The sequence below is a fragment of the Glandiceps talaboti genome, chromosome 18, assembly GCF_964340395.1.
Source record: "Glandiceps talaboti chromosome 18, keGlaTala1.1, whole genome shotgun sequence".
Taxonomy (NCBI): domain Eukaryota; kingdom Metazoa; phylum Hemichordata; class Enteropneusta; family Spengelidae; genus Glandiceps; species Glandiceps talaboti.
The window spans coordinates 14,127,456-14,154,717 of NC_135566.1; the positions used below are offsets into that span (position 1 = coordinate 14,127,456).

The 27,262-nt window shown below is 35.5% G+C and overlaps 1 protein-coding gene across 1 annotated transcript in view; it reads right to left on the reverse strand.

The window, feature by feature from the left end:
- LOC144449160 (transmembrane protein 132E-like) overlaps positions 1 to 11,739 on the reverse strand; it is a 47,640-nt gene extending 35,901 nt beyond the window's left edge. Inside the window, exon 1 of the mRNA XM_078139635.1 lies at positions 11,549 to 11,739. Coding sequence (XP_077995761.1) covers positions 11,549 to 11,654 — 106 coding nt within the window. The 5' untranslated portion in view covers positions 11,655 to 11,739. The remainder of the gene's footprint in view (positions 1 to 11,548) is intronic.
- Between the last annotated feature and the right edge of the window lie 15,523 nt (positions 11,740 to 27,262).

The window sequence follows — 27,262 nt, forward strand, 5'->3', positions numbered from 1 at the left end:
CACGTTTCTATGGAAACTGAACTATGATATTTCCCTTCCTTAATACCAAAACAAAGAAACCGAATTTTTGAAAATAAAAACTGAAGGAATTTTTCTGACCTGGGTCAGACAGTCAGACTTGAATTAATTCAATAACGTAGAAACCTAAAGCCATACAACAACCGAAAACTGTAAATACTAAAAGAGCAGAGCATTTCTATGCATTCCCACAAAGACTCTGTCACACCTGTTATGCACACCAGTAAGATAGTTAAACCTCCGGATTACGCTTATTTGCTGTAACCATAGTGACTGAATATATTGGTTTCTCTATAAGCTTTGCTTCTTTTTCTAGCACAGTTCGTAATGAATAGAGGCCACTGTTTGAAATCGCTTCAAAAGTTTCCCAATTTTATGAGCGATTTTCCACCGTTTCTGTACCATAATTCTGTGTAATACCCATGCAGTGATCTACGTCTACTCATACAGGCAATGATTTATTATCTATTAGGTTTTTGGTTCGGTAATGATGTAACCTTTGACCCCCCCTTGCTTGATTTTCAGCATATTTGGCTTTAACTCAAATTCAGTGCCAGGACACAAAACAATCTGCACAGACGCACACAGCACACCCCTGAACAGAAACAATACCACAAACTGGCTACTGTATACACTTTTATTGTCTTTGAAGTAAAAAAAAATAACGCTTTACACCTCTTGAGTTTGTGTCACTTGACAATGCTTAATAGTGTATATGACTGGTTGTTTTGAAAAGCTGACAGCTCACAGCAATGAGCTCTCAAAATTACATGTTTACTGATAACGATTGGACACATTGGATTACATTTATCATGTTTCATTGATACACGTTACACACTGCGTAGTCTAGTAATTCTCTCTAATTTCTTTCTCTCTACTTCGACAACTGTCAATACAGGGTACACAATCTTGAGTCACAAATTGACTAGTTACAAACTTTCAATGTTCAGTTTGACAACATTTATTGAGAAGTTACACGACTCGTTTACAAGTGATCTTCAGATGATAGATTTGTTTCCTGCTGGTTCTTAACTGAGTGCGTTTTTCCACTGTTCCAACACTTGGGGTATCCGAAACACTGTAGCACTTCAAATGAGCCTTCTACACTACTGTGTTAACAGCTCTAGGCAGCAGTATGCTATTCTATCCAGTATACTTTTACACCCAGTATGCTTTTCAATCTAAAATGATAAACTCCCTCCTTTACAACTTCAGTTTTCATTATTTCACTTTTTTTTGCAAGATTTTTTTTTTTTTTTTTTACATTGAGTACCAACCTTCAATTGTGATTTGCGAGTGATGTAAAATCAAAACCACTATCCGCTAAACGATAGCCTGGATGCCAAACATGGTATCGAATCATCTATAGGCGAGATCTTAAGATTCAATGAAAAATAGCACGACTAGCTAAACGAAGGTTGTATTTATATTTTTTTTGGAAATATTTCACGCTACCAAATTGATGAAAGTTTCACTTCTTCAGAAATGACACCAAAGTTGTCTTGAAAATTAAAGTAGTCAAAATTGTCTTAAAATTCTTACCTACGGCGATGAAATTCATGCATTATTTTTGGAAGCATCAATAACTAGGCAAGTTTTACCTTTTTTTCAACAGTGTGCCATTCTATATAAATCAGTATCATACCCTGTGTGGTACGAGGCCACAAAGGAAAAATTTGGATTAATCTAAAATGCGATGCGGTCGGTTGGATTTCAGTCAATTTGAAAGTTTTCAATTGGTAAAATAGATTAGTATGTATAAACCAGTATCACTAATTTAGCAACACAGTTCTCTATAATAACTTTGATTACTTGGGCATAGAAAAAAGCTGTATTTCAGTTTTTTTATTTAAAAAAAACCCAAATACATATACATTTTTACTTCTTATTTAATCCAAACATAAATCATATTGTTGAATAAAAAATACCGCCAATGGCGTTGTAGCACAACTGTAGTTTTTAAAAATGTTTATCCATATGCTAGTCTATGCTAACAATAGGTGTTTATTTGCTGAATAACTATCCAGTTGCCTATCCAACCATGTTGCTATCTTTACGATAAATGCTATCATTTGGCTGTTGCTATGGGCGTGGTCATGTTGTTAGATATATTTGCATACATTTGTGTATGTTTTTGTTCACTTGTGTATGAATTCCTGATATTGTCTTTGCAATATGTGATCATTTGGCTGTTGCTATGGGCGTGGTCTTGTTGCTAGGAAAATTTACATACATTTTTTGAATGTTTATTCAATTGTCTATTAAACCCTGTTGTTATCTTTGTGAAATACACCACCGTTTGGCTGTTGCTATGGGCGTGGTCATGGTTACTAGGGTATTTGCATACATTTTTTGAATGTTTATTCATCTGTCTTTCTATTCCTGTTATCTTTGCAATATACGTGATTATTTGGCTGTTGTTATGGCGTGGTCTTGTTGCTATGCAAATTTACATACATTTTTTGGATGTTTATTCAATTATCTATTAAACCCTATTGTTATCTTTGTGAAATACACCACCGTTTGGCTGTTGCTATGGGCGTGGTCATGGTTGCTAGGGTATTTGCATACATTTTTTGAATGTTTACTCACTTGCTTACCAGATGATGTTGTTATTTGACCAAAATATACTGCCATTTGGTTGTTGCTAAAGGGTGTGGTCATGGTCGCTAGGGCCAATTTTGTCAAAATGTTTTTAAGAAAATCTGCAGAATAACAGTTTCAGAAACATCTTGCCAAGTTTCAGACTAATTGACCAAGTACTTTTTGAGATATAAGTTTTTGACCAAAAATGAACATTTTTACACCTAATTTGCATATCACTCATGGAATCATGGTATGCTTAATATTTCTTCGTCCATACATCCCTAGATACATTCCCATTAAATTTCAGCCCAATCTGCTCAGTAGTTTTAGAATTATAGATTTTTAACCAAAAAGACACATTTTTAGCCCTAATTTGCATATCACTGATGGAATCATCCCGTCATGAACAAATCTTACTTTACACCCCCTTAAGAATATTCCCACCAAATTTCGCACCAATCTGCCCAGTAGTTTCTGAGTTTAAGTTTTTTGACCAAAAATCACATTTTTTGACCCAAATCACACACCTGTGATGCGATCATTTTGATTTGAACAATTTCCCAACTAGACACCCAAAGTAATGGACCCACCAAATATCGTGGCAATCGGTTCAGCGGTTTTTGACTTTAAGTTGTTTACACACACACACACACACACACATCCACACACACACACACACAGACAGACAGACGCCGGGCGATCCCTATAGCACTACTGAACAAGTTCAGTTGTGCTAAAAAACGTGACTCATTATGATTGTTCAGATCTAGCGTGACTCTTTAAAAAAAAAAATTTCAATGACATTTCGGTTCAGTCTTTCATCTTTTCCAATCTCTGGTATCAGTAATCTACTTCATTATCCCTGTAGAATTCAGGGCATGTTTATTTCCTTGCAAAACCTTTTCCCTGCCATTTGACAATTCTCATAAAAAGGCTGTGTTTGTAATAAAACTCCACACTTAGTCTGACGGCACAGGAAGCTTACAGTTTTATGTTTGTGCCAATACTGGTGAAGAATGCCGATGGGACAATGAAAATGAAATGGCCAGCCAGCTACCCCATCCACGACTGCCTGCCTGCCGATAGACATCAGCCCACCTAAGTTAACGAAAACATTCCAACTATATTTTAGTCGAAACTCTTTGCAATGTCAGAGTAACCAGTTTCTACATTCGCAGTCACAAATTCATACACTTCTTGATTCAAGTATAAATAAGGGTTCACATTTTGTAAAGAAAATTATGGACATGTAGCAATTAATTACATTGCGAGATAGAAAAGAAATGCATCTTTGAGTAGCTTTTATAGAAAACTTTCAAAACAGTTTGTCCCAAAGCTATTTGTGATCTTAGCATTTGTGCACGAGAGAAAGTAGTCACAATGGTGTTGATGAAACATCTAAAAAAAAAATTCAAGTACTAGAAAAACAAGTTTATATATTCTGTTGTGTTGGTGTCAAGTTCAATGGCTTTCAAAATTAAAAGACTGCAGCTTGCGCAAACAGTCTGAAAAAATGGATTAAAATCACTGAAGGTCTCCACACAGTTATCTGATCTCAATCATTAGTATATTTTGAAGCCTTGAAAAGGCAACGTTTCGTGTAATCTTTTTTGTCATAATCTACGAGATGATTTGAAGATGTTTCAAGACGTCAGTCGAAGTGTGATGAAGACACCACTTGAAGGATTAAAACTGCTTCTTCACTCTAAGTGCATAATCTAAGAAACCCAATTATCTCAAGAAAAACAAAGTAGACCAATGTCTTTTGATACCAAACATGACCTTCAAGCATAGAGACAATGCAATAATTTGTTTTCTTTGCACACTCCTTTCACTGCCAAATGAAGAGGGAAACAAATGGAAACTGTTCTTCTGTTAAAACTGTCCGCTCCCCAGTCTGGTTACACCATGGCTGGTTTGTTTTTTCGTCTCACACCTGCAAGCAATAGAGCGCAGCCGCTGCTGATTCTATCCTCCCTTGCACAACAGTTTTGCCCAGCTCCGGTTGCCTTGTTTTGCATCTCACACAGAATTCAAGCTAGGGCTTATGTTATCTCACATTCCTTTGCCTTTTCACTCTTCAGTTTACTATTTGTCTCAGTCGCTTTGTGACGGGCAACCAGGTCGGGACCTCGTAGACCTGATACCTTTCTATCTGCCTGCCAACAAGAATGGGTTTCTTCATGACAAAAGTGACAAGTTCAAATTATGATGGATTGCAGGGGCAACAGGCCACTGAACAGTGTTTGCCAAGACACAATGGAAAGTGGTGAATGGATGGTTGAAGATGTAGTAGCAGACCAAAGAACTGAGCAAGGTCCAGCAAGTTCAATCAGAGAATTCTATAACAACTTCTAAACTTTCATTCTTCTTCTTCTTCTCTTGCATCTGAAGAATTCATTACATTCACAGTAATCGACCCATCTCTATCTCATCTCAAAATTTCACACCATGATTTCCTTATTTCATTTTTTCACACTTTCCAGTGACACATCAAAGTGCTTACCAAAAAAGCACACACACTCCCCTGCTCAAGAGAATCACAATTTTGTAAGTAAAAACAAAACAGTCCTAACAATGCAGCCATTTACTTTCTCACCAGATCATGCCTGCTTTGTGCACTACAAACACATAGTTTTAGAAACTTGAGAAGAACAGCACAGCTAGTTTGCTAAGATACAGACCTGGCCAATGGGCAATCTCATTCTAGACTCTGAAAAACAGTACACACGGCTACAGGACACCATTCTGAGTAATCAGAGCTTTCAAGCCTTGTCACGAAGGCAAAAGAAGCTTATATGCATCCACAAAGGTATTTCGTTTCATGACTAGGCACAGGTGTGTAACCAAATGCCACCATGAATCTACTCCTTCAGGTCATAAACTCTCTCAGGTGAAACAAAGTGAGTTGTAGGAAGAAGTCTAAGATCAATGTCTGGGACCTGACTGTTCACAGCAAACCTTTGCTCCTAATCCCTTCGCATTCTTGCATAAAATTGTAATCCAAATTTAGAACGTGGAAAGCTGCTACCAGTATTTTAGTATCTACATCAACAACACATTGTGGCTATAAGTATAACCTTGCTGTTTCTTTTTCAGTCATCATTAAAAAGAAATTTTGAGAAAAATTCTACAAAATCATTTTGAGAGAAGTGCCTTTTTTTTTGAAGAAGAAGAAGTGTGTTCTTACAACTACAACAAAACAAAGTGTTCACATTTTATCACCTTTGTACGAATTTCCTATACTTATTTTGTAATACACTTTTATGGTTTATATGAAATACCACCAGCAGGTGAGAGAAATACCAGAGACAATTTATTCAGAATTTTAAACGTTGGAGTGATTGATCTTCTGTAAGTTGTGAAATATCATCAATTCTAGGAAATGTTGAGTATTTTGAACTCTGAATCATATCTGTTTATTCCATGGAATTTCTCACACCTTAAAACGAAAAGCAAATTACCATTATTTTCAGACTTATATTCACCACCATGAGTTTGACAAATATGTGTTGATGACGTACACTGGGAATTCATTTCAACTACTTTACATTAGTTCCTAAAAGTTACTGTACTCTGGAATCCATGGATTCCACACAGAAGAGTAAAGGAAAATGGGAAAACCAATGTGGGAATGTTGGTAATACAAGATAACTCAACTTTCCCTAAATAAACTTCTCTAGCTTCACACACTCCCTTGATGTGGGCAGATCTTTAATTAACCTACCGTCAGGTGATGGGTGAACTTTGACCTCTATCTCCGGGTAATTATCCAAGAGCACAGAGAGCTAGATTGAAAGCGTGACTAGTTTGAGATTGCTAAGTGACAGAAATGTAATGTTGATGACAGCTATGTATGACATCAACAAAACAGAACTTCCTAAATTCTACAGAAGGTGACAGGATCTCTGGAGATTGCCAACATCAACATGCTGATCTCCAAAAGATGAACAATTCCTGTTAAAAATGAACTCACTTCAAAAACATTTCAGAATTTCGAGACAAATCAATATCAAATACTTTCATATAATTTGCGGCACGCAAACTGTGAAACAATACAGCATGTTATTACTGGGCCGACAAATTTATGAGAAGTTTTAATCACTGACCAATTTCTACCTTTATACCAAAATTTGTCTTCGGAAGTTATTGAGGTTTTTACATAATTGAGTTGCGATCCACGGTTTGGCCAGACTAATCCACACCAACGTAATCCATCCCTAGAAGTACTGTTTGAAGTAAATGCTTACTTATTGCTGGCAAAATGATTGATGTCACCTGAACAAAACATGTAATAAATCCATATTGCCTCGTCACATGTTAGGACCTACAAAATCTCTATCTTAAAGCTTTTAAGCCCAGATTGGATGCAACGTGTCGAAAAACGACATCGCCAAAGAACAGCATTCATTTATCTCCATTCAAAGTTATATGGGAAAGATTACCTGGAAATAATTGTGATTTTCACCCAGACATATCATGCCAACAGCTTTTTCGGAACTACGGGAGCCTTGCTTTCTTTTCAGCCATCTTTTATTTCTTTGTTTCTGGATATTTCAAAGAAGACGACGACGACTCCAAGATAAGAGTGATTTTACTAGCTGTAAAACACAATCTCACCCCCAGCAGGGATTTTCAATCCGAGCCGCCTTCATTTATTATACATAAAGAATCAGTTCTGAAAAATGTAGTATTCTGCAGGGGTTTAAGATTTTCAGCTCTCTGATTGGTAAGCCTCACCTTAAAAAGGTCATCTGCCATTCACAACCCTCCACTTACCCCTGGACCAGATAAAGCTCAAGCTTGAATGTCTCCTGCTTGGGGCAAGAGATTTTCGTTTTCAGTTCATCGAGCTACCTGATTGGCTGCTTGGCTGAGGTGCTGATAGAGAGTTGCCTTTGAAATGCCAACAGCTCCAAGCTAAAAATTTTAACTCATTTTGAGTTCTTTTTATCTATGAAAGAGCTAAGAGCCTTCTCCCACCACCTGGCATATTACTAGAAGAACCTTCACAAAGACCATGAGAAAGTTTTACAGACATCTAATAATGTGTGAGAAACTGATGAAAATTTTTAAAACCTTACATATTTATTGCTATTTGCTAGTACCTTAGTTTCACCGAGATACATTGTACATATGGCGTGAAAAAAAGAATCTTTTATGTGTATTTTTGGTTTATCAACCACAACAAAAGATGACTTTCCCATTATTTCATGGCCACCCTTTTCTTTAAATCATGAACTTTGACAGTTGCAAATTGTGTGCTTACATATTGCGCTTTGTTTTGAACACTCCCATGTTATTGTCCCTACAACCAAGAAGTGAATTTTAAGTATTTATAATTTATGATCCTACAAAAAAAAAAAAAATCTAAGTGTCACTTTATCAACTTAACAAACATGCAATATTATTTATTTTTTTGTCCTGTATACTTCGATATACTACATGCAAGGAACTCCTGGATCTTTCAGGCTATGCAGAAATGTACCTACACAAGATTTACATACAACGTTTTGGTTGGTTTGATCTTGTAGCAAGCATACGACCAAAGCTCAGTGGTAATATTCACAAACCTAGGGAGTCTTTGTTTTGAAGGCCCTCAACATGATGGAGGTAAAAAGTTGGAGAGAAGGCATTTAAATGTGAATGAGAGGGTATAACATTTTACGATGGAAGCCTGAGATAAAGAAAGCAGCCAAAAGGAAGAGCATAGTTGGCTGCATGCTAAGACCAGTTTTTATGTCACTGCAAACACTCTTTTTCTCTCGGGCCTAATAAAATTGGTCTAGCTCTATTTTTCAGAGGGGTGAAAAGCTCTGAGATTTTATTGACCAGTTCTGTTCCAATGAAACCACCCACAGGTACCACCACCTACCAGGTTCTAATGTATTCAACCATACTTTATGCTCTTAAACCTATTTCAGTATTTTAACTGCACCAGGCAGCTCAAATATGTCATTGTGTGCCCAGCTACTCAGTGGTAAAAACATTTGCTCTGTCTCCAGACCCTCGACTGAAATTTACAGTTTTGTACTTCACCCAGTAATCTATAAAGCTGCCTTCATGGATCGCTCCAAACGTTCATGGCCGTTTTACTTTTGTTTCCACGGAGTCGAGCAGGCCATTGTGGCTGATGTTTTACGAGGGCTAGGGGTTCATAAAACTTTACGGCAGCAATTGTACAGCTGGGTTCCTTGCACCTGAATACTTGTTATGTTTGTCTGCCTGTTAAGATATTTATGCGCACTCATCAAGAAATCCCATCAAAAGTAGTCTCTCATGTCATGTTACCATATAAAGATGGCTTGTTTACACCCATGTCTTTCGCCAGGAATATTATCCTTAACCTAAAAAATGCTCTCTTTTTTTTCAAAACAATTCACTGGTTTTTTTTTTACAGTTTCTGTCTTTTCTAATTGATGTAAAATTTCAACCAAACACGTACATACGGCTGGGGAAACGTTATCCACAAATTTGTTTATCTATACCATCTTAGGGGGTCTTATATAAGATGGGCTTGCGACTTTTATCTGTTCATATTTTAATACTGAAAAGTCTATAAAATGGGGACAATTTTTTTTATGGCTATGTGAGATTCTAAAGGCACAATGTTTTCAAAGGTGGCTAGTCTGCAGTTAGAGATGGCCATGAGACATTCCTGCTGTTTAAACATAGACTGTCCCCAAGGGGATGCCTTTAAAGAAAGGGCTTCAGTCTGACTCTGTGATTTGGTTGGATAGAACACACATCATCACCAGATGTAGTGCAGTGTTTCAATGCCTGTACATGTGCTGGCGAATACACCACATCTGGAAAACACTTTTCACAAGTCAACTGATACTGCATGCATGTTTGAATACTAATCCCTGGCAATAGTGTTTACATCTCTTGTGTTCCAGCATTAGCTTGCTAGCTCCATTTACATGCCATTATTACCTTTCGTTCCTGGTCCCAACAATGTCTGCTGTATTTTACACATTTTCTCACCTCAATGTCAGCAGTGACTACTTCCTGACAGCAAAGACTTCGGCAGATATTTGAAAGGGATGTGATAATTTTACCACAGGATACAAATACATGAATTAAGCCTATAAAGTCATGGTTGGTATAGGAGCGACTTTGATATGCAAAGACAGTGATATAGTCTTGCTTCTACTTTTGGTTTTCCTTTCATTAACACATGAATAGCCCCAGTCTGTGTCTCAACACACAACTCGATTTAAAGAGCCCATAAAATTCTAACAATATCATGTCAAACAAACCGCCCAAGGTTTTTACAAATATGAAAAGTGTTCATTTTTTTTAAATATGATCCTAAAGTTGGCCTATGTAATCAGGTCATTAAATCTGCTGAAAATTTCGAGTTTGTGCCACCTGCATGACTTTCACTCAGTCATTGGGCAAACTGACCCAACTAGAATCACGTTAAGCTCCAAAATCCAAACAAAAGGACATTCTTACGCATAATTTTGTACATTCTTTCTAACGCAACGTGATACGGTTCGTCGTTTCAGACAACTGTTATGCAGCAGACGACCTTCTGCAAGTAACTGTACCCCGCGCTTGTGTAGGGTTTCTGTTTGTCTGTGATATACGGGTCGATATGTTCGCAGATTACGATATCGTCGGTTACAAACACAGACGGGCGTTTTCGACTGCTGTTTTATTCAACTCGTCCGTAGGGTATCGTTCTACACTGCAAACAAGACTTTCCTTTTTACCAGTCTAAAACCCATATGCAAAGCACATTGTTAGCGTATAATAGCGATGGTAAATAGATTATTTTCGCAGTGCAAACATATCCAAGTCTCTCCGTGTTGGTAGAACATGCCACGGGAACATACATTAGTTGGTCGCTACCATTCAATGCTACGACAAGGCCATAAAGTAATAAAATTAGGTACAATTTAACTCCAAACCAATACACACGGTATAATTTATCAAACGCTGTGGAACATTATCAGAGAGACGGCTGACTTCAGCAAACAGGAATATATACATTTTGGGTCGGTCAACCAACTTAACGACTTTAGCAAACTCAGTTTACAAAGGGAACTTCTGTACTGTAGTCACGAAAATAGGTTGTATGACTATGAACACGCTTGCGTTGGTCAGTCCGAGTACCTATTTGTTTTCATTTTTTTAAATAAAGGATGGAAACCCTTGTTCAAAGTTTGGTATAACTGTGAAAGTTTGGCCTTACTCGCGTCTGATGGTATACCAGGTTATAAATAAAAACATCGCCAGTAAAAACTGGTATTGTTACCGTCTGCAAATGCATGACCAACACTCAAAAGGTTTCTTCTGTCACTACCAACTAAAAGTGCATAATAAAGCTGGCCACACTGTCAAGCGGCGTAAAACAACCTCGCCGTGTAGCGATCCCTGGTCAGGGCTTTTCTTTCACAAGGCGACCCCCTTGTCAAGGGAACTTCATTCAGTCGCACTGGAGTGAAAACTACGTATCAATCGCCCTCCAAATACAGCCACTTAGTTTGTGTAGCACAGAACACTCATGCATACCGTAAAAGCGGTGTGGCTTTCACACTTCTTGACAAACACTTCTAGATAATCGCGAACCCGCTAATAAGAGTGTGAATTCTCTCAAAAGAAGCGACTCGTAGTGGTATCATTGAAAAGCCGATACGCCGCTTTCAACTGACTGTCGGGTGCAACAGCAACCGATATCATTGAAGATAAGACAATCGCCTTCGTTGCAAATGTTCGGTTATAATTTTACTTTTTTTCACTGAAACCCTCGTTTTTTCCTCTCGCTATCAATTAGATACGAGCAGACGACGGCGTCCGATTCAATACGAAACCGTTGCCGTCCAACTGTAAGCTTGTTGAAATGTTCGAGTATACTTGTCCATGTAGAGGTTTGTACTTAGTAGCGAATTATACCACTAATCCTCACTGCTACAAACAAAATATAAACCCTTACCATCGAGGTGACTGAATACCAGGAGCACTGGAAACCATCCGAGAATGCCAAATCCAACCATCGTAGCGGCAAACGGCCGTCCGCACGACCAGTGCACAACAGACATATAGTCACTTCCTAGTTCTATCCTTTACAAAACAGCAGCCACGATTGCCGATCTCTTTGACGAACCTCAACAACATAGTGGAGAATTGGTATTATGCATGCTACCTTCAGTGTAATAGATCTAAACCACTTATTTCCATATACACATGCTATGAGACGGGTCGCATATAAACAAAGAAATTCTTCCGCACTACGGTGGCGTAAAAATACAGAATAATGATTTAAATAAAGCAATAAATCACCTAAATAGAACCATAGAATTATAAATTGGCTATTTTGATATCTTTTCGTGCCGAAATGGGAAATTTACCAATATTTGTGGGACTCGATTATATCGCGGATGGTTATGGGCAAAGGTACACTAAGTCAGTATAATAAACAGCGTTGACACGTGATCATGCTAATAAAAGTCTGTAATTGGCTGTCGGTTTCTCGACTTAATTTCTATTCAGCGCCTTTGAAATCGGATACCTTTGTGTGCGCCGCATGCCGACAAACAATGTCATTAACTCTTGATTATATCGATACTTCCTGTCTACAGCAAGCAATTCCGGGTCATAGGGGATGATCGAAACAGCTGAAGTGATCACCGTGATCTGCAGGGTACTTTAATAGAGTACATTCTAGATAGTAAACAGTTTTTTTTCACTCAAAGATTTACTACATTAACCGTTGGAAGACCGAGTGAATGGTGAGGTTCGTATTACTTTGTAGCAAGATTATCAATTTTTCTGTGCGATAACGCGTCGTGATTAGGCCATCATTTTGCGAACTGGTGACAGAGGGATAAAATGTAAACACGGCAGGGCAGGAATTTTTGACAGTTCGCAATATTGTCAATTACGTCCCCGAACTGAAGGCCTTCTCGTGGTCGTGACCAAGGCTTTGATCGATAAAAAGTCGTATCACGAAAATAGATATATGTTGTTTTTCAATGCGATAGTCATCCGTGATCTAGGGTGTAGAAGTGCGCCAATTGGGCATAGGCCTACCAGTCAAAATATCGTATGTTTTGATGTACGCTGTTTCCAATTGTTATGTTTAAGAATGTTGATATCGTTTTTAGGTACTTCTTCGACACAGTTCTTAGATTCTTCACGTAGAAGGGCCTGCATAGTTTATTTAGATCGCGTATTTTATTTTATTTTATTTTATTTTATTTTGATTCATTTTATTTTATTTTATTTTATTTTATAATAACTTAAAAAAGGAAAGGGAAATAGATCACGCACGTTGCGATCGTTTTGGAATTATCTGTAGTTATTATTTTGGCCTGGTGTTACTGAAATCTTGTTTTAACTATTTCAAACATACTGCCAAAACACTTTGTACATGTCCCCAACTCTTCAGTACAAAATTTACATTATACGTTTGTGTTGTAGCTGTTCTGTCACAGTGCCAAGCACATCTGACCTTGGTCACTTCCCGTACAGTTTAATTGGACCATAAAACTCCAAACAGGTGTAATTTATCAGAATATGTCATTAGGAATAGATTGACTATAACGAAGCTTGCTATTGGTCAATATTTTATAGTTATACAGGTGTATGGAAATATGTTACAGTTCTACATGTTGATATCAAATGTGAATCATAACCAACATGTGAAATTTACATCAGTATAGATGCAGTACTGTAGCGGTTTCGCTCCGTCGCTCGTGGCCCTCGATTTTTCTTTGCGAAACCCCTTCAGAAAAGAACAAGTAAAATGAAAAATGTTTGAGTCACTCAAAATAAAATATAAAAAAAAAAAATAAAATAAAATTATTGTAAATAAAAACAAAGCTACAATTATTGCAGCTATGATCAATAATACTATTACATTCTGTATTGTGTTCAGTAAGGGCAGTTAGTTGATAAAATAAAATCCCTGGGGTGGGGTGGGATGTTAGTATCGTGGATGTAATAAAATCAACCTCAGTTCCCCAGGGTTTCTTCTGCAGGTCCATCACCAAAATTATGGTGGAGAATATGGAAATCTTTGCAAGTTTTACCGGTTTCCAAGTTCTTAGAATCTCAACAAAATCACCTTGTTGTAGGTAGCATTCACAGAAGCCTAGAATCCAGGCAGTTGGGATTTTGAATTTTGTTTTATCCCAATCACCAGAATTCTAGGCTACATTTACAGTAATTGAATTAACTCAATAAGTGCTTCTCACTCTAAATATTCCACTAATTTAGTATGCATAATACTTTGTTCCCAAGACAATGGCGTTGTTTATTTTTTAAACACTAAATAATGACATACTTGTTACATTACATACATGCATTATCAGTGTTATAAACTTTGTATACCAGTGTTGAGACAACTTCAGATAACCTTGAGAGGTCGAAATTAAAGCCTGTGACAGATACAAATGAACAAGTCCTTGTTGACACGGGCAGATAATTTAGGTCAGAGGTCACAAGTCACATGACTGAACCAGTGATACAGACACAGGTTTGTTGTGGCTTGATATTTTAATAGTTGGTAATATCATATCCAAAGTGAGCAAAATATTTTTAGTCTGGTGCTAAGTTTGGATTTCTCCGAGATGGTGATAAATCTAAAATTTCTCATTAAATTCAGGTAAGTTATGGTTGTTTCCTGACATGGAGTAGCCATGGGATAACTGGTTTCTGTCGTAGCCCTACACACTGCAGGTATGTCTGAATTTCATGCAACATAACAATGAAATGTACATGAAAAGCACACCCACAGGTGGTTACGTATCCTAGGATACCGTCTCAGAATCACAGGATCTTTTTTTATTAAAAGTTTAATTATTTAAACTTATGGAAGTAATTTCTGAATTGAATCTCTGAAATACTCGGAGCTAATTTAGTTACATTATTCTTTTGTGATATATCATTTTGTGTGCTGATCAAATTAAAGGGAAGGACTTTTACACATTGGTATTTTAAAATTCTTGTCTAAGGCCGGAACAAATTGTTTGCGGTTACCCAAAACAGATACCTCACAAACCCAGCACAAGTTCACAACATGCAGCTACAGCTGACCCCACCTAGTTTTTCACTACCGGTCCTAAACTTCTTTTTTACGTATTCAAGAAAAAAAAGTTAATTCGCAAAAATTGTGAAATCTCGCGAGAATTAGGTGATGTTGAAACTGACATCAACTTAAAAAGACGATATAAAACTGTTCTTCCAATCTGTAATAGCTGTACATCTGATGAGAAGAAACCAATAACACAGAGACCCTATGGAAAATAACAGAAAACATAACTACCTGAACTAGACACTCACATATGAAAAAAAAAAATTAAAAAAAAATCCTATCAACCTCCACCTATTCTAAAACTGAGCGTAATCTGAATCACACAATTTCTTTAAGCCTAAAAAGTAGTAAAAATAGTTGATTTCTTGTTTTAGCAAAAGTTACCCTGTCTACGTCACTCAATTTGTGACTACACTAGCACTCTTTCTACCAACAATTAGTGTAACCACAAATCCAGCATTTCACATTTGAATTCAATTTTATCATTATCCTTATATTATATTTAGTATAGAATTCACATTTTTATACTTTTTTATTAAATATTTAGACATTGTATTGTTCATTATTATTCCATTGAAATTGCAAGTATATTCAATTTTTCTATTAATCAATATATTTTGATGGGATACTAGATTTTTTAAATACTATTTTGGGGACAAAACGATTTTGAAGAGGGGAACCTTGTTACAAGGCTAATTCTCATTTCTTTTTTGTTTAACTCATTCTGAAGTTTGATAGACACTTTAGTCATTTGAGTGACACACGCTTTTATTATGAAAACAAAAGCATAATATTTCCATATTATGATAACAGTACGTGATATTTTTCGACATGTTTATGGAGACAAACTTTTCACAATGTTTAAGTTTCTTTGAAGACAAACATGCTAAAGTACCGTAATATTTTGGCATGCGTTCAGATTTTAATTATTCATTTTATTCATTTTCATATAATCATTGTCGTAGAAACTATTAAGATATGTAAAAATATTAAAATAGGGCATGCTTTATAAACACTAAGGAAGAACTGTGGAACTGTAAGTGGAACTAAAGAAAACTGCTAAAAAAAGAGTTTAAGATTTGAGCCTGACATCTGAGAGGTAAGCTTGGCTTAGCAAAATTTGACGGTGTACGAACTCAGTTAATTTCCCATTACATTCGTTTGATCTTGGACCTGTGAATAGAATTGACTGTGTTGGTGTAAACGAGAGTTACTGGTCAAGTGTGAAGTAGACGCAGTCCATTGGTAACAGTACCTACAATTAGATATTATTTCCAAATATTTTTGTTCGTTCAGCCAAGGAAACTATGAGTGGCATATTTTTGTGTAAAATACAGCGATACTTTTTATGAAAATTTTCTAACTAAGAAAATAATATGTATATGGATTGTAAACTTGCAAGTCGGTGCATTGACCTGTTATGACTGCTTAGCTAACTCCTGTTACTGTACAATAACTATGGAATGGTATAAGGAGAACTGTATGGGTGTGTATGACCCATATTTTTTTGGTTTCCAATATTTGAATGATGGAAAGTAGGTAAGATCTACCCGTAAGATCCTAATTCATTAATTTAATAGGGTGCCCACTAAAATTATGTAAAATAATATAAAAGTATGTAAAATTGTGTAAAATTATGTAAATTATGTAAAATCATGTAAAATTGTGTAAAATTATATAAAAAATTATGTAAAATCATGTAAAATTATGTAAAATCATTTAAAATATGGTACAAATCCTTGCAACTCTTACCAGTTTGTCCTGTTTGTTACAGTGTTCCCTTGAATGTGCATCATGTTGTTGGAATTTGGGAATTGGGAATTTGTCAATGATAGCGGATAAGTCTAGCAAAGTCACACATCTAGTATTAGACAGGTAAGGGTTTCCCAAATGTAGGGAAAATGCTTTGTATTAAGTCAGCTCACGTGTCACTACTTTCTAACTTGTTTGTTAATTTTCATACCAATTCTCTTCTGAATGTTATTGCCTCGTGTTTTTACCCGAAGAAATAAATCCTAGTTTTATGGACTACTTTATCGCTAAATTTGTTTGTTACTGCGAGAATTGTTGATAATTTTAATGGACTCAGGGTTCATAATTACTAATGGAAATTTCTTCTCACAAAAGTTGAAATATTTCTTGGAAACGAATTACTTGTTACTGTTTCTGAATAAGTAACAACTATATCCTTAGAAGAAAAGGACTTGGAATATGTGTATAATTTGCACTTCATCGCCTTCCTCCTCTGCCTCTCCCCCCCCCCCTTTGCTCCCCCACCACCCTGTGATCATTCTCCCTCCATATAATAATAACATAACAGAAAGTATTCTTAAGATTATAAGTGAAATTCTGATATACCATAAAGATGTTATTAAATACGTGTAACATTACGCACATGTGAATCATAAAAGAATTCTCTTTTAACATACTCTCAGAATTTCATATACCATATGTTGTGGACCTGGTTGACCCGGTTTTCCAACAAAAAAAAATACAGTACTTGCGTGTAACATTATTCATACATAAATCTTAAAAGAACTCATTTTCACGCTATCAGAATTTCATATACCATATGTTATGAACCTGGTCGGCATTTTTTTCAACAACCAAAAAATAAGTACAGTACTTGCGTGCAACGTTACTGACACGTTAATCATAAAAGAACTCTTTTTCATGCTAGCATAATTTCATATACCATGTGTTATGGACCTGGTTGATATTTTTTCAACAACCAAAAAATAAGTACAGTACTTGCGTGCAACGTTACTGACACGTAAATCGTAAAAGAACTCTTTTTCGTGCTAGCATAATTTCATATACCATATATGTTGTTGTAGACCTGTCAGAACACTTTTTTTTTATCGTACCTGTGCGTAATGTTACTCACCGGTAATAAAACTCTCTTCTAGTGCAATCAAAAATTCATCATACTATATTTTACAAACTTGATGAATACCTCTTCTGAAAAAAACACACCTTGTTTTAACAGTCAGCTGAGATGTCAAAATAAAACCTGTTTTTTTTTTCTCTCATTAATTCCAAAGTTTACGCATCATTTATTATAATGTTTGTAATACTAACAGGTCAGTACGTTTATATCTTATTAACCTCAACGACTAGCAATAAAAATTTGTCATGTCAGATAGAAATAGACGAATTGGCTACTATGGCAACGGAAAAACCAAACAAAGCTCATGGCTGCACTATCTAGTGTCAAGAATTTTGATGAGGTTTTATCAGATTGTTTTCTCAATATCAAACTGAGTACTTAAGCGTGCATTTTTCATCACTTTTGGATTTTTTTTTGTGGCTCATAATTTTGAACTTCATCTTCACTGGAGCAGAAGCTTGTATAATGTCACTCAGAAAATTTGCATTTTTTTTTTTTTGGTAAGAATTTGTTTTTTCAGGGTTTGTTAGGTGTTATTCATCAGTGCAAAAAAAGACACCTGGTTTGTTGTAACAGAAAGCAAACCAGTTGGCTTATAGAAGAAAAGGGTTACGGTGGCCGTAAATTTTGGTTATTTTTGTTGAGGCTGGTAACCTTTGACCTTCAACCTCGTCATATATCACCAGTGGTTGTAAATTTCAGTTCCCTAATGCTAGTAATAAAGGTGCCATCGACTCCCGTACTTGACCTTGAATTGACCTGGGGATGACCCCAGAGCTTCAAAGTATTCCCATGGTTCTCAGACCTCACAGCGTAGACTTGAGCACCCAATAAATTTCGATATAACCACAACGGAACTCAGCTGCCAAAAAAACTTCCTTTGTCGTAAAAAAAAATGCCATAGTATATGACCAAAATAGTACTTTACATCCATTTTTTGAGTCTTGTTCCCATCTGGTAAATGATATTGAGTATTGTCTTCATCACTCTAAAATAATTTTTTTCTATCAGATGACACGACAAGCAAGGTGTTGAGAAGTAGAAAAAAGAAAGCTTTGATTTTTAGAAACTTTGGATCATATTTTCATCAGAATTTCATCTAAGCAGAAAAACAATTTCAGCAAAAATACCCACAAATACATTAGATGGGAAATGTCTGTTGAGCGTAATTTTGTTGATGAAGGAGGGACCAATCAGTTAGCTCCTCAGTAGCAGCAATTTTTCGTTTCTTTTCGTTAATTTTCACAAATTTTGAAACATTTCTATCCTTCTACTGTAACTGAAGGATTACTAATCTACTAGTTCTAATGACTTCCTGTGATTTTGCAGTTGACATTTTTTTTGGAAACTTCGATGTTTATGATTATCTTAATCACATGGGGATATCTGCACAACAAACGCGCCCACTTGTGTAATCGTCCACTCCGAACAACAATAATTTTAGTTTGAGGCTATCTTAGTAGGCCGAAACCTTTACTGCAGCTATTGTAAGTCATAAAAAATATGAAAGAAAATAGTTCCAGTTTCAGGTACCAGACTTTTAACCCAGCTAGCAGACTATAAATTGATGTCTGTCTGAAATCCAACTTTTACTTCTCAGTATTCCTGTATACATAAGACCTTTTACCTACTGTCAACATGAATGACGATTTAAACCTTCTGTAGGAAAAGATGGATTCTGTTTCTTCATGCATGCTCAGTCATGCAGTTACCCAGGAATGTAATAAAGCGGAAAACTTCAAAGAATAGAGACATGCTTCACATGTAAGAATTTATTAAAGTAGGTGATGCGTGTCATATATTATGAATTTTGACACCTTTTTTTCCAAATTTTTTTTTTCTCTAAATTTTTGTGGAATTAAAATTTTATTTTAGATACAAATCATACAAGTAAACATTTTCTATAAAATAGTTTCAAAATGAAGGTTGAAAAAATATCAAATTTGTACTTTTTTGTACAAAAAACAATTAATTCTGCTACAGTTGCATTTGATCGGTTATAATGTGATCTTTGTAAAATTGTATTCAATTCTTACTAATCTTAGACAAAATTTAGTTGTTGGCATTTCTCTTTTTAATGCCATGAATTTTTTACCATTTTCAGACCGAAGCCTCAAAGTTTAATATTTTATCACTGGGATTATCAAAAAAAATTAAAAAATAAAGAACAAGCAAACAAAATTTTTAATATTTTACAAGAATTTTTTTCAAAAATGAAAATTTGGTAGTATCTTTCTGTCGTAAACAGAACATGGTTCTTGAAATATTCACATTTGAGATGACATAGAGGAGTCTACAACTGCCTAATACCAAAATTTATTTATTTCTGTTTTAGCCTTGAAATGTTATCATCCATGCATGGCTGGGCCATCCACTTTTGAGATACCGACATTTAATTTCCTTGAAAGTCTTTTATATCCCAATGGGATTGAAATTTTACGATCATAGTAAATTCCATGACTATTTCTTTCTTATTCCGGTAATTCTAAGAAGTCGTTGGTGATTATAAGTTTCCAGTCATGACCAATTTACAGTTTCCGTGGGAACAAATAGATGAAAACATGATGATATGAATTAGGGATGTCGACAGTCAACCACCATGACCCACACCCCATCCCCACCTCCACCCCCACCCCCACCACAGAACCCAAACTGCACAACTCAAACCTTACCTGTATCTCCAAACTCATATACAAAGACTTGAACCCTGCGCCAATTTGTGTTTAAAAAATCTTGAATCTACTATGAGTGTATAATCAACACAGACATTACACAAAAAATAATATTGAATTTTTTTTTCTTTTGAAATTAAAAAAGTGAAGTAGACAAAAACAGTACAAATGTATCACACTATGAAGGAGCAGTGATGTTTACTGACATTTTCATGTCGATAGACTGGGCAAAATTACTAAATGAATAGTTCGGAAAATTTACAAAAGACACGCAAAGAACTGTGACGTCTACCAGTCGAACATCTGCTCCGTATAATTGGCATTTCTACAATTGCGTCACAGCTGATCAGCTGAGGTCGTCTTTTCCTTGAAGTACCCACGCAATATTCTTTTTTAAGAGATGAAGGATGAAGTTGATAGTAGAATGCCATTGATTGTTTGCGATTTTACAAATTGCCAATTACGTCTGATGAAAATTGGAGAAAAAAATCGACAAAATTATCTCTCAGGTGAATATCGATGATAGTTAGGCTAAGGGCATTTCAAATCTAGAAATGTTAGACATGAATATAAAATGAAGTGCATATTCTTAATGTATGGCATGGAGACAGCCAGCAGTGGCCTGTTTGCTGCAGTACTGAACATATGATTTTGTGTTGCGTCAGCGGAAAATTTTGTTCTGGGTTGTGAGAATGGGATATAGGAATTTATAGGGTAGCATTGTTGAATATAGTCTAGTTCTTATATAGTATCGATTGTTACGCTTTAGTTAGAAACCACGTTGGCATCCAGAATATATAGAATACAAATGTTCAAAATGTACATATTTTGTACATATTTTTTTTTTTTTTTTTTTTTTTTTACATTTTTTAGCAAATGCTTTAGATGTACACTTGCTTTATATATTATCTTGAAAGGTAGAGAGGTAGGAAAAAAAGAACTGTGAAAAGTAGAAGAATTTTTTCAATCAGACAACCAACAATATATTCACTGAAAATTGTTAAAATACCAATAATTAGACATTATACATGTTAATTAGATGTCGATTTCATCTATAAGTTGTATTGAAACTGTTCTCATGTTAGGGTGCTGAATTTAGGGTATGGACCTAAAATAAATTTGATTGGATTTATTACACAATTACATTTACCCAGTCATGGTTAAATACTGCTTAGGGTGCACAATAATAGGATGCATAATATCAGTAAGTCACAAAACAGTTTCAAAAAGTGTTCGAGTTACAGCTAGTGTGTTTGAAATTTAAAAAATGTAGTTTATACAATTCATAGAGAAAGATTAAAACAACAACATTTTGACGGAAAGCAGAAAAATCTAGATTTTAAAATTGTCAAGAAATAGTGTTTGCAATTGTTGCTGAACAAGAGGCAAAGAAAGAAAGAAAGAAAGAAAGAAAAAGATAGATGGATAGATAGATAGATATATAGATAGATATATAGATAGATAGATAGATAGATAGATAGATAGATACATAGATAGATACATAGATAGATAGAGAGGTAGGTAGGTAGGTAGATAGATAGATAGATAGATAGATAGATAGATAGATAGATAGATAGATAGATAGATAGATAGATAGATAGATAGATAGATAGATAGATAGATAGAAAAAGTAAGAAAAGAAAAGGAAGGAAGGATGAAAAATCTTGCGTGTAAAGTTAAGAAATGTGTCTTTGGATTGCAAACTGTTAAACAATGGGCTAAGAAAAAAAAGTGACAAAATTTTTTTGAATAACGAGAAAAATCTGATAAACTGCTCAGAAATGTTTGATAGTGTGTGTGTTCCAAAATAGTCAGAAATAAACCTTTTAATGTAGATACACATATAAAAATTTCAAGGTATATCCTCAGATTTGTTGGTTTTTAAATCTTTACGGAGAATCTGTGGATTTGAAAGTCGATGATATTAATCTCTAGGCTACCTATCTACTGACTAGATTTGAAAAAGGGAACCATCAAAGTAGTCGGCTACAAAAATTGAATAAAAATACTACGTTACACTTTCTCTGAGAGTGAAATTGCCCTAGTAGAGTACACTACTATGATTTGAGTCAGTGAGAACCCGGGGTGAATTGTTGTGTCTGTGATTGTTACAGGCCACTATTGCATGTCACTTCTACTTTGTTTCCTAAGAACTGGGTATAGAAGAGTGTCATGTACTACATGTACTAATGGCTCGGAAAAGTTTTATTTATGAGGCAAGTGGCCAGCCTCTATGAGTATTTAACACGTGTCTTGCTGCCCAGTTAGCTTAAAGCTGGCCCGCCACCACTTCATTCTCTCTGTGATTAATTAGCTCATTTGTGGAAATAATGTGAAAAACATTTTGTACATCCATGGACACAACTTTGAAAATACACGGTACGGTTCGTATTTGTTTCTGGATCTAGAAGTCTGCCAATGGTACTGTCATGCACAACTAAACTTCAACACACTGAAAGTGTGGCGGGTTTAATTGTAAGTAGAAAAATGTTTCTAACGTCTGTCTGTAAATGTTTGGATATACCGATGGCTGTATATGGGACTGTAGGCCAAGGTACATGAAACCCCCAATAGAGAATGTGTGTGGTTGCATGTCGCTTCTTTTGGGGGATCCCCAAACTAAATGACTGGAGGGGGGAGAGAGAGAGTGGGGTTCTGGATAAAATTTCACGCTATCAATAATTCATTCCTAAAAGAAAACATTGCAATATATGATAGTGATTTATTGTCAGTCATGAGGACTTTGTAGTTACTATTCTATGGGTATTTTTATGTAAGCAAACAACCACGAACTTCTGAGAACAGCAGTTTGATCGTACCCAAGTGCTGTTTTTGCTAGGTCACAAGTGAGCGATTTGCAATAAAGTTTAGGAACCAAAACAGATGGAACACTCTACCACACCATATCACAGAGAGTGTATAGATATGAACACTTTCAAAATGACAGTCCAGTCAATCATTCTGTACAAATGAATGTCAGTCAGTCGTGTTTTTAAGTGTAACTTTGTTTTTAATTTCCCTCTGCTATGTCGCTAACAGTATAATTTTACTCAACTTTGTGTTAAGTACTTTAGACAAAGAAGAAGGAGAAACAAAACATATACCACGTCCTTGTTTTAACTCAATAAATTGCAAAATATTAATAAATGTGTAAAATGTTTGTTATGGTATGTACAATAGCAAACTTTTTACACCTTTCTTTAGCTTTTTGTAATGTATTGACTGAGTTACAAACACAGACTTGGTCTATGTAGTTTCACATTAATTTTTCAAGTAGGAAACCATGATATATTGTTTTATAAATTAAAAGTCTAAAATAAATTCTCACTCCTCATCCATATGGTCAGTTTAATCTAAAAGTATTTCAAAAATTAGTTGAGATGTGTTCAAAAAGTTGTACATTAACAATATTTTTTGAATTGTTAGTTGAATCTCCATTTTGGATATTGTTACAAAGCATTTTTGTAACTTTTTATCAAACCATTTCTAGACTTTTATTTCTGAGAATTATTTCAGGAAATCTAGTTGAGATGTGATAAATAGTTACTGGTTCACAAGAATTTGTTAAAAATTATTTGATGGGAATCTCCATTTTGTTAATTTTAGAAGACAATATTGCAACATTTTAACCAAAATAAATTGTACATTTTGATTGCTAAGAATCATTTCAAAATACTGAGTCAAAAATTAAGGTGAGATGAGTCAAAATATTACTGGTTAACAAGAATCTGTTTGAAATATTTTGGCGGGAAAATACCATGCACTGCAGAAGTTAACAGACATTATTGTAGGTACATTTGAAAAAGTGGTCCGGTTTATGTGAATTATTTAAGAACTTGTAACATGTCTTTTCTTGCTTGAAATGTACCCCTTTGTGAGCCCAAATGGAGATGAAGACAACAATTTCTTAAATAAAAAAAAAAAAAAAAACTATTGTAGGTTGATCAATGTTAAAAATACCAATGAAACTAATTCATCACTCGAAGAAGCTCAGTAACTATTTCAAATATCATTAAGCTTACAAGTGGTGCAATCAAGGAAGTAAGTAAAATGTACCAATGTGAATAAACTTTACAATAACTGGTCCAGATGTTAGGGATATAATATTATTGCTTCCGGGGATATCCGAAGGGAAGGAAGTCCTCAAGTTTCAGTACTGATTTTATGCCGGTGGTGGAAACTACTAGATGTTAGTGAGTTTTGATATCCTAGTTAGTGATGATCCCACAACAAGCAAACTTTGTTCATGGGAGGGGGGGGGGGGGGGGGTGTCGATCGTGCCAAAGCAATTGCTGAACTTCATTTTCGCACTTCTAACCAAATTTCAGCGGAAAACCTCCACTCCTTCAATGATAACAGCTTTTGTATTTACTACTGAGATGTTGATAAGTTGATAAAAATTTACTTCTAATGTGAGATATGGTGCTGGGTTTCTGGTAGTATTTTAATGTGTTTACAACCAATGAATGCTTCTACATGACATCAATCGTAGTGGTGTGACTGCTACAGTTTTCATCATGGTTTACATCATATGAATGTGTTGATGTCACATTTCTGAATATACATTTAGGGGTGGGGGAGGGAGTTTTGACATAAATGAACATCGATTAGCACGTGTGACATTGTGCGATCATCCCTGAATGCAGAGGTTTTTAGGGTATATTATTCTATCCTTGGTAAATTATAATTTTCTTAATCATTGTATCCGTAGAGAAAGAAATCGATAGGTTTCCATATCACCTTTCCGCCTTTGGGAATAACTGCGTGTGTGTGAATTTTGATATTCTGGAAATCCTGAGGATCTAGGGTGTAACTAGTTTGTCGGTGGTAAAAACCAAATTTTCGCATGTGTGTGTGTAACTTTAGGAGAAAGACAGCTGCAGGTTTCAGTGCCTAGGGTATGGTTATGAATAGATTTGGACATATGTTGACGTGTGTGATTTGTAATATCTTTGGGGTTTTGCAATCCTCAGGGATGGGAGTGCCGAATATTGAGTTCTTTATGTGGAAGGAAACGCCACCAGTTTTCCTATTAAAGGGACACAAGCTGAGTTTACACATTTTTGGGGTGAATTTTTGTCTGCATATTAAAAAGTACTTACAGTATTCTACTTTCTGGTGTATACTTATAGCCATCACTTGCAGTTAACTGAACTCAAACCTGGTATCAAGATATAACTTATGAACTTAATGCTGACGTAATTTAGCGTATTATCAAAAAATGTACAGGAAATCCCAACTACATTTTTGTATGTAATCAACTGTTCTAACAAAGACAGAACTCAAATTGTAATATCATAGATTAGGCATTCATCAACATTAACATTTTCGCTTGAGTAAAAAAACTTTTGAACTCAGAATTTTGCACTTTAAGGAAAGCTGTGTAGATTTGTGTGTTTGTATATTTTTGTTGGTATAAAAGAAATCCCTGCATAAAAGTTTTTAAATAAAAAAACAGGACTTGTTTATAATTTTTTAGGCCCCTTAAAAACAAAAGTACTATTTTTTAAAGATCCAGTGTGATTAGGAATTTAGGTGTGAAAAACAGTTTATTACAGTGGCAATTGAGGTTTCGACTTTATACAAAGATAGCCACAAACTAAAACTATTGTTGTTCAATGTGGTAGATTATAGAACTAGTGATAGTGGTGCCTCTGTTGTTCAGATATATATAACCACCCTGTAATCAAGATAGTGTAAAGACTAGAAATCCTCAAAATGTCATACACTTCACAATCACGGAAGTCATCACTCAGAAATACTTAAACCCTACGGATAGAATTAAATCAGCATCCATTCAATAGCTTTTACATGTATCAACATTTCACAAGTATACTTTGTCTATCATAGTATTAAAGCTGAGACTTTGATTGCCATGGTAGTATCGACATGTCACAACAATAGTTTTAGTTTGTGTCTACCTTAGTAAACCGAAACTTCAATTGCCACTGTTGTATGGGACACTGAACCTTAAAAAAAAGTAGGTCCAAAATGAATGATTGACCTTCAAGTAATCCGTATGGCTCCACTGATAACACGCCATTGTCGTAAACTGTGGCGATCTTTTTATGGCATCATCCAAGACATACCTGCTTCATTTTCATTACACCATCCAAGACATACCTGCTTCATTTTCATTACACCATCCAAGACATACCTGCTTCATTTTCATTACACCATCCAAGACATACCTGCTTCATTTTCATTACACCATCCAAGACATACCTGCTTCATTTTCATTACACCATCCAAGACATACCTGCTTCATTTTCATTACACCATCCAAGACATACCTGCTTCATTTTCATTACACCATCCAAGACATACCTGCTTCATTTTCGTTACACTATCCAAGACATACCTGCTTCATTTTCATTACACCATCCAAGACATACCTGCTTCATTTTCGTTACACTATCCAAGACATACCTGCTTCATTTTCATTACACCATCCAAGACATACCTGCTTCATTTTCATTACACCATCCGAGACATACCTGCTTCATTTTCATTACACCATCCAAGACATACCTGCTTCATTTTCATTACACCATCCGAGACATACCTGCTTCATTTTCATTACACCATCCAAGACATACCTGCTTCATTTTCATTACACCATCCAAGACATACCTGCTTCATTTTCATTACACCATCCAAGACATACCTGCTTCATTTTCATTACACCATCCAAGACATACCTGCTTCATTTTCATTACACCACCCAAGACATACCTACTTCATTTTCATTACACCATCCAAGACATACCTGCTTCATTTTCTTTACACCATCCAAGACATACCAGCTTCATTTTCATTACACCATCCAAGACATACCTGCTTCATTTTCAATACACCATCCGAGACATACCTGCTTCATTTTCTTTACACCATCCAAGACATACCTGCTTCATTTTCATTACACCATCCAAGACATACCTGATTTATTTTCGTTACACCATCCGAGACATACCTACTTCATTTTCATTACACCATCCAAGACATACCTACTTCATTTTCATTACACCATCCGAGACATACCTACTTCAT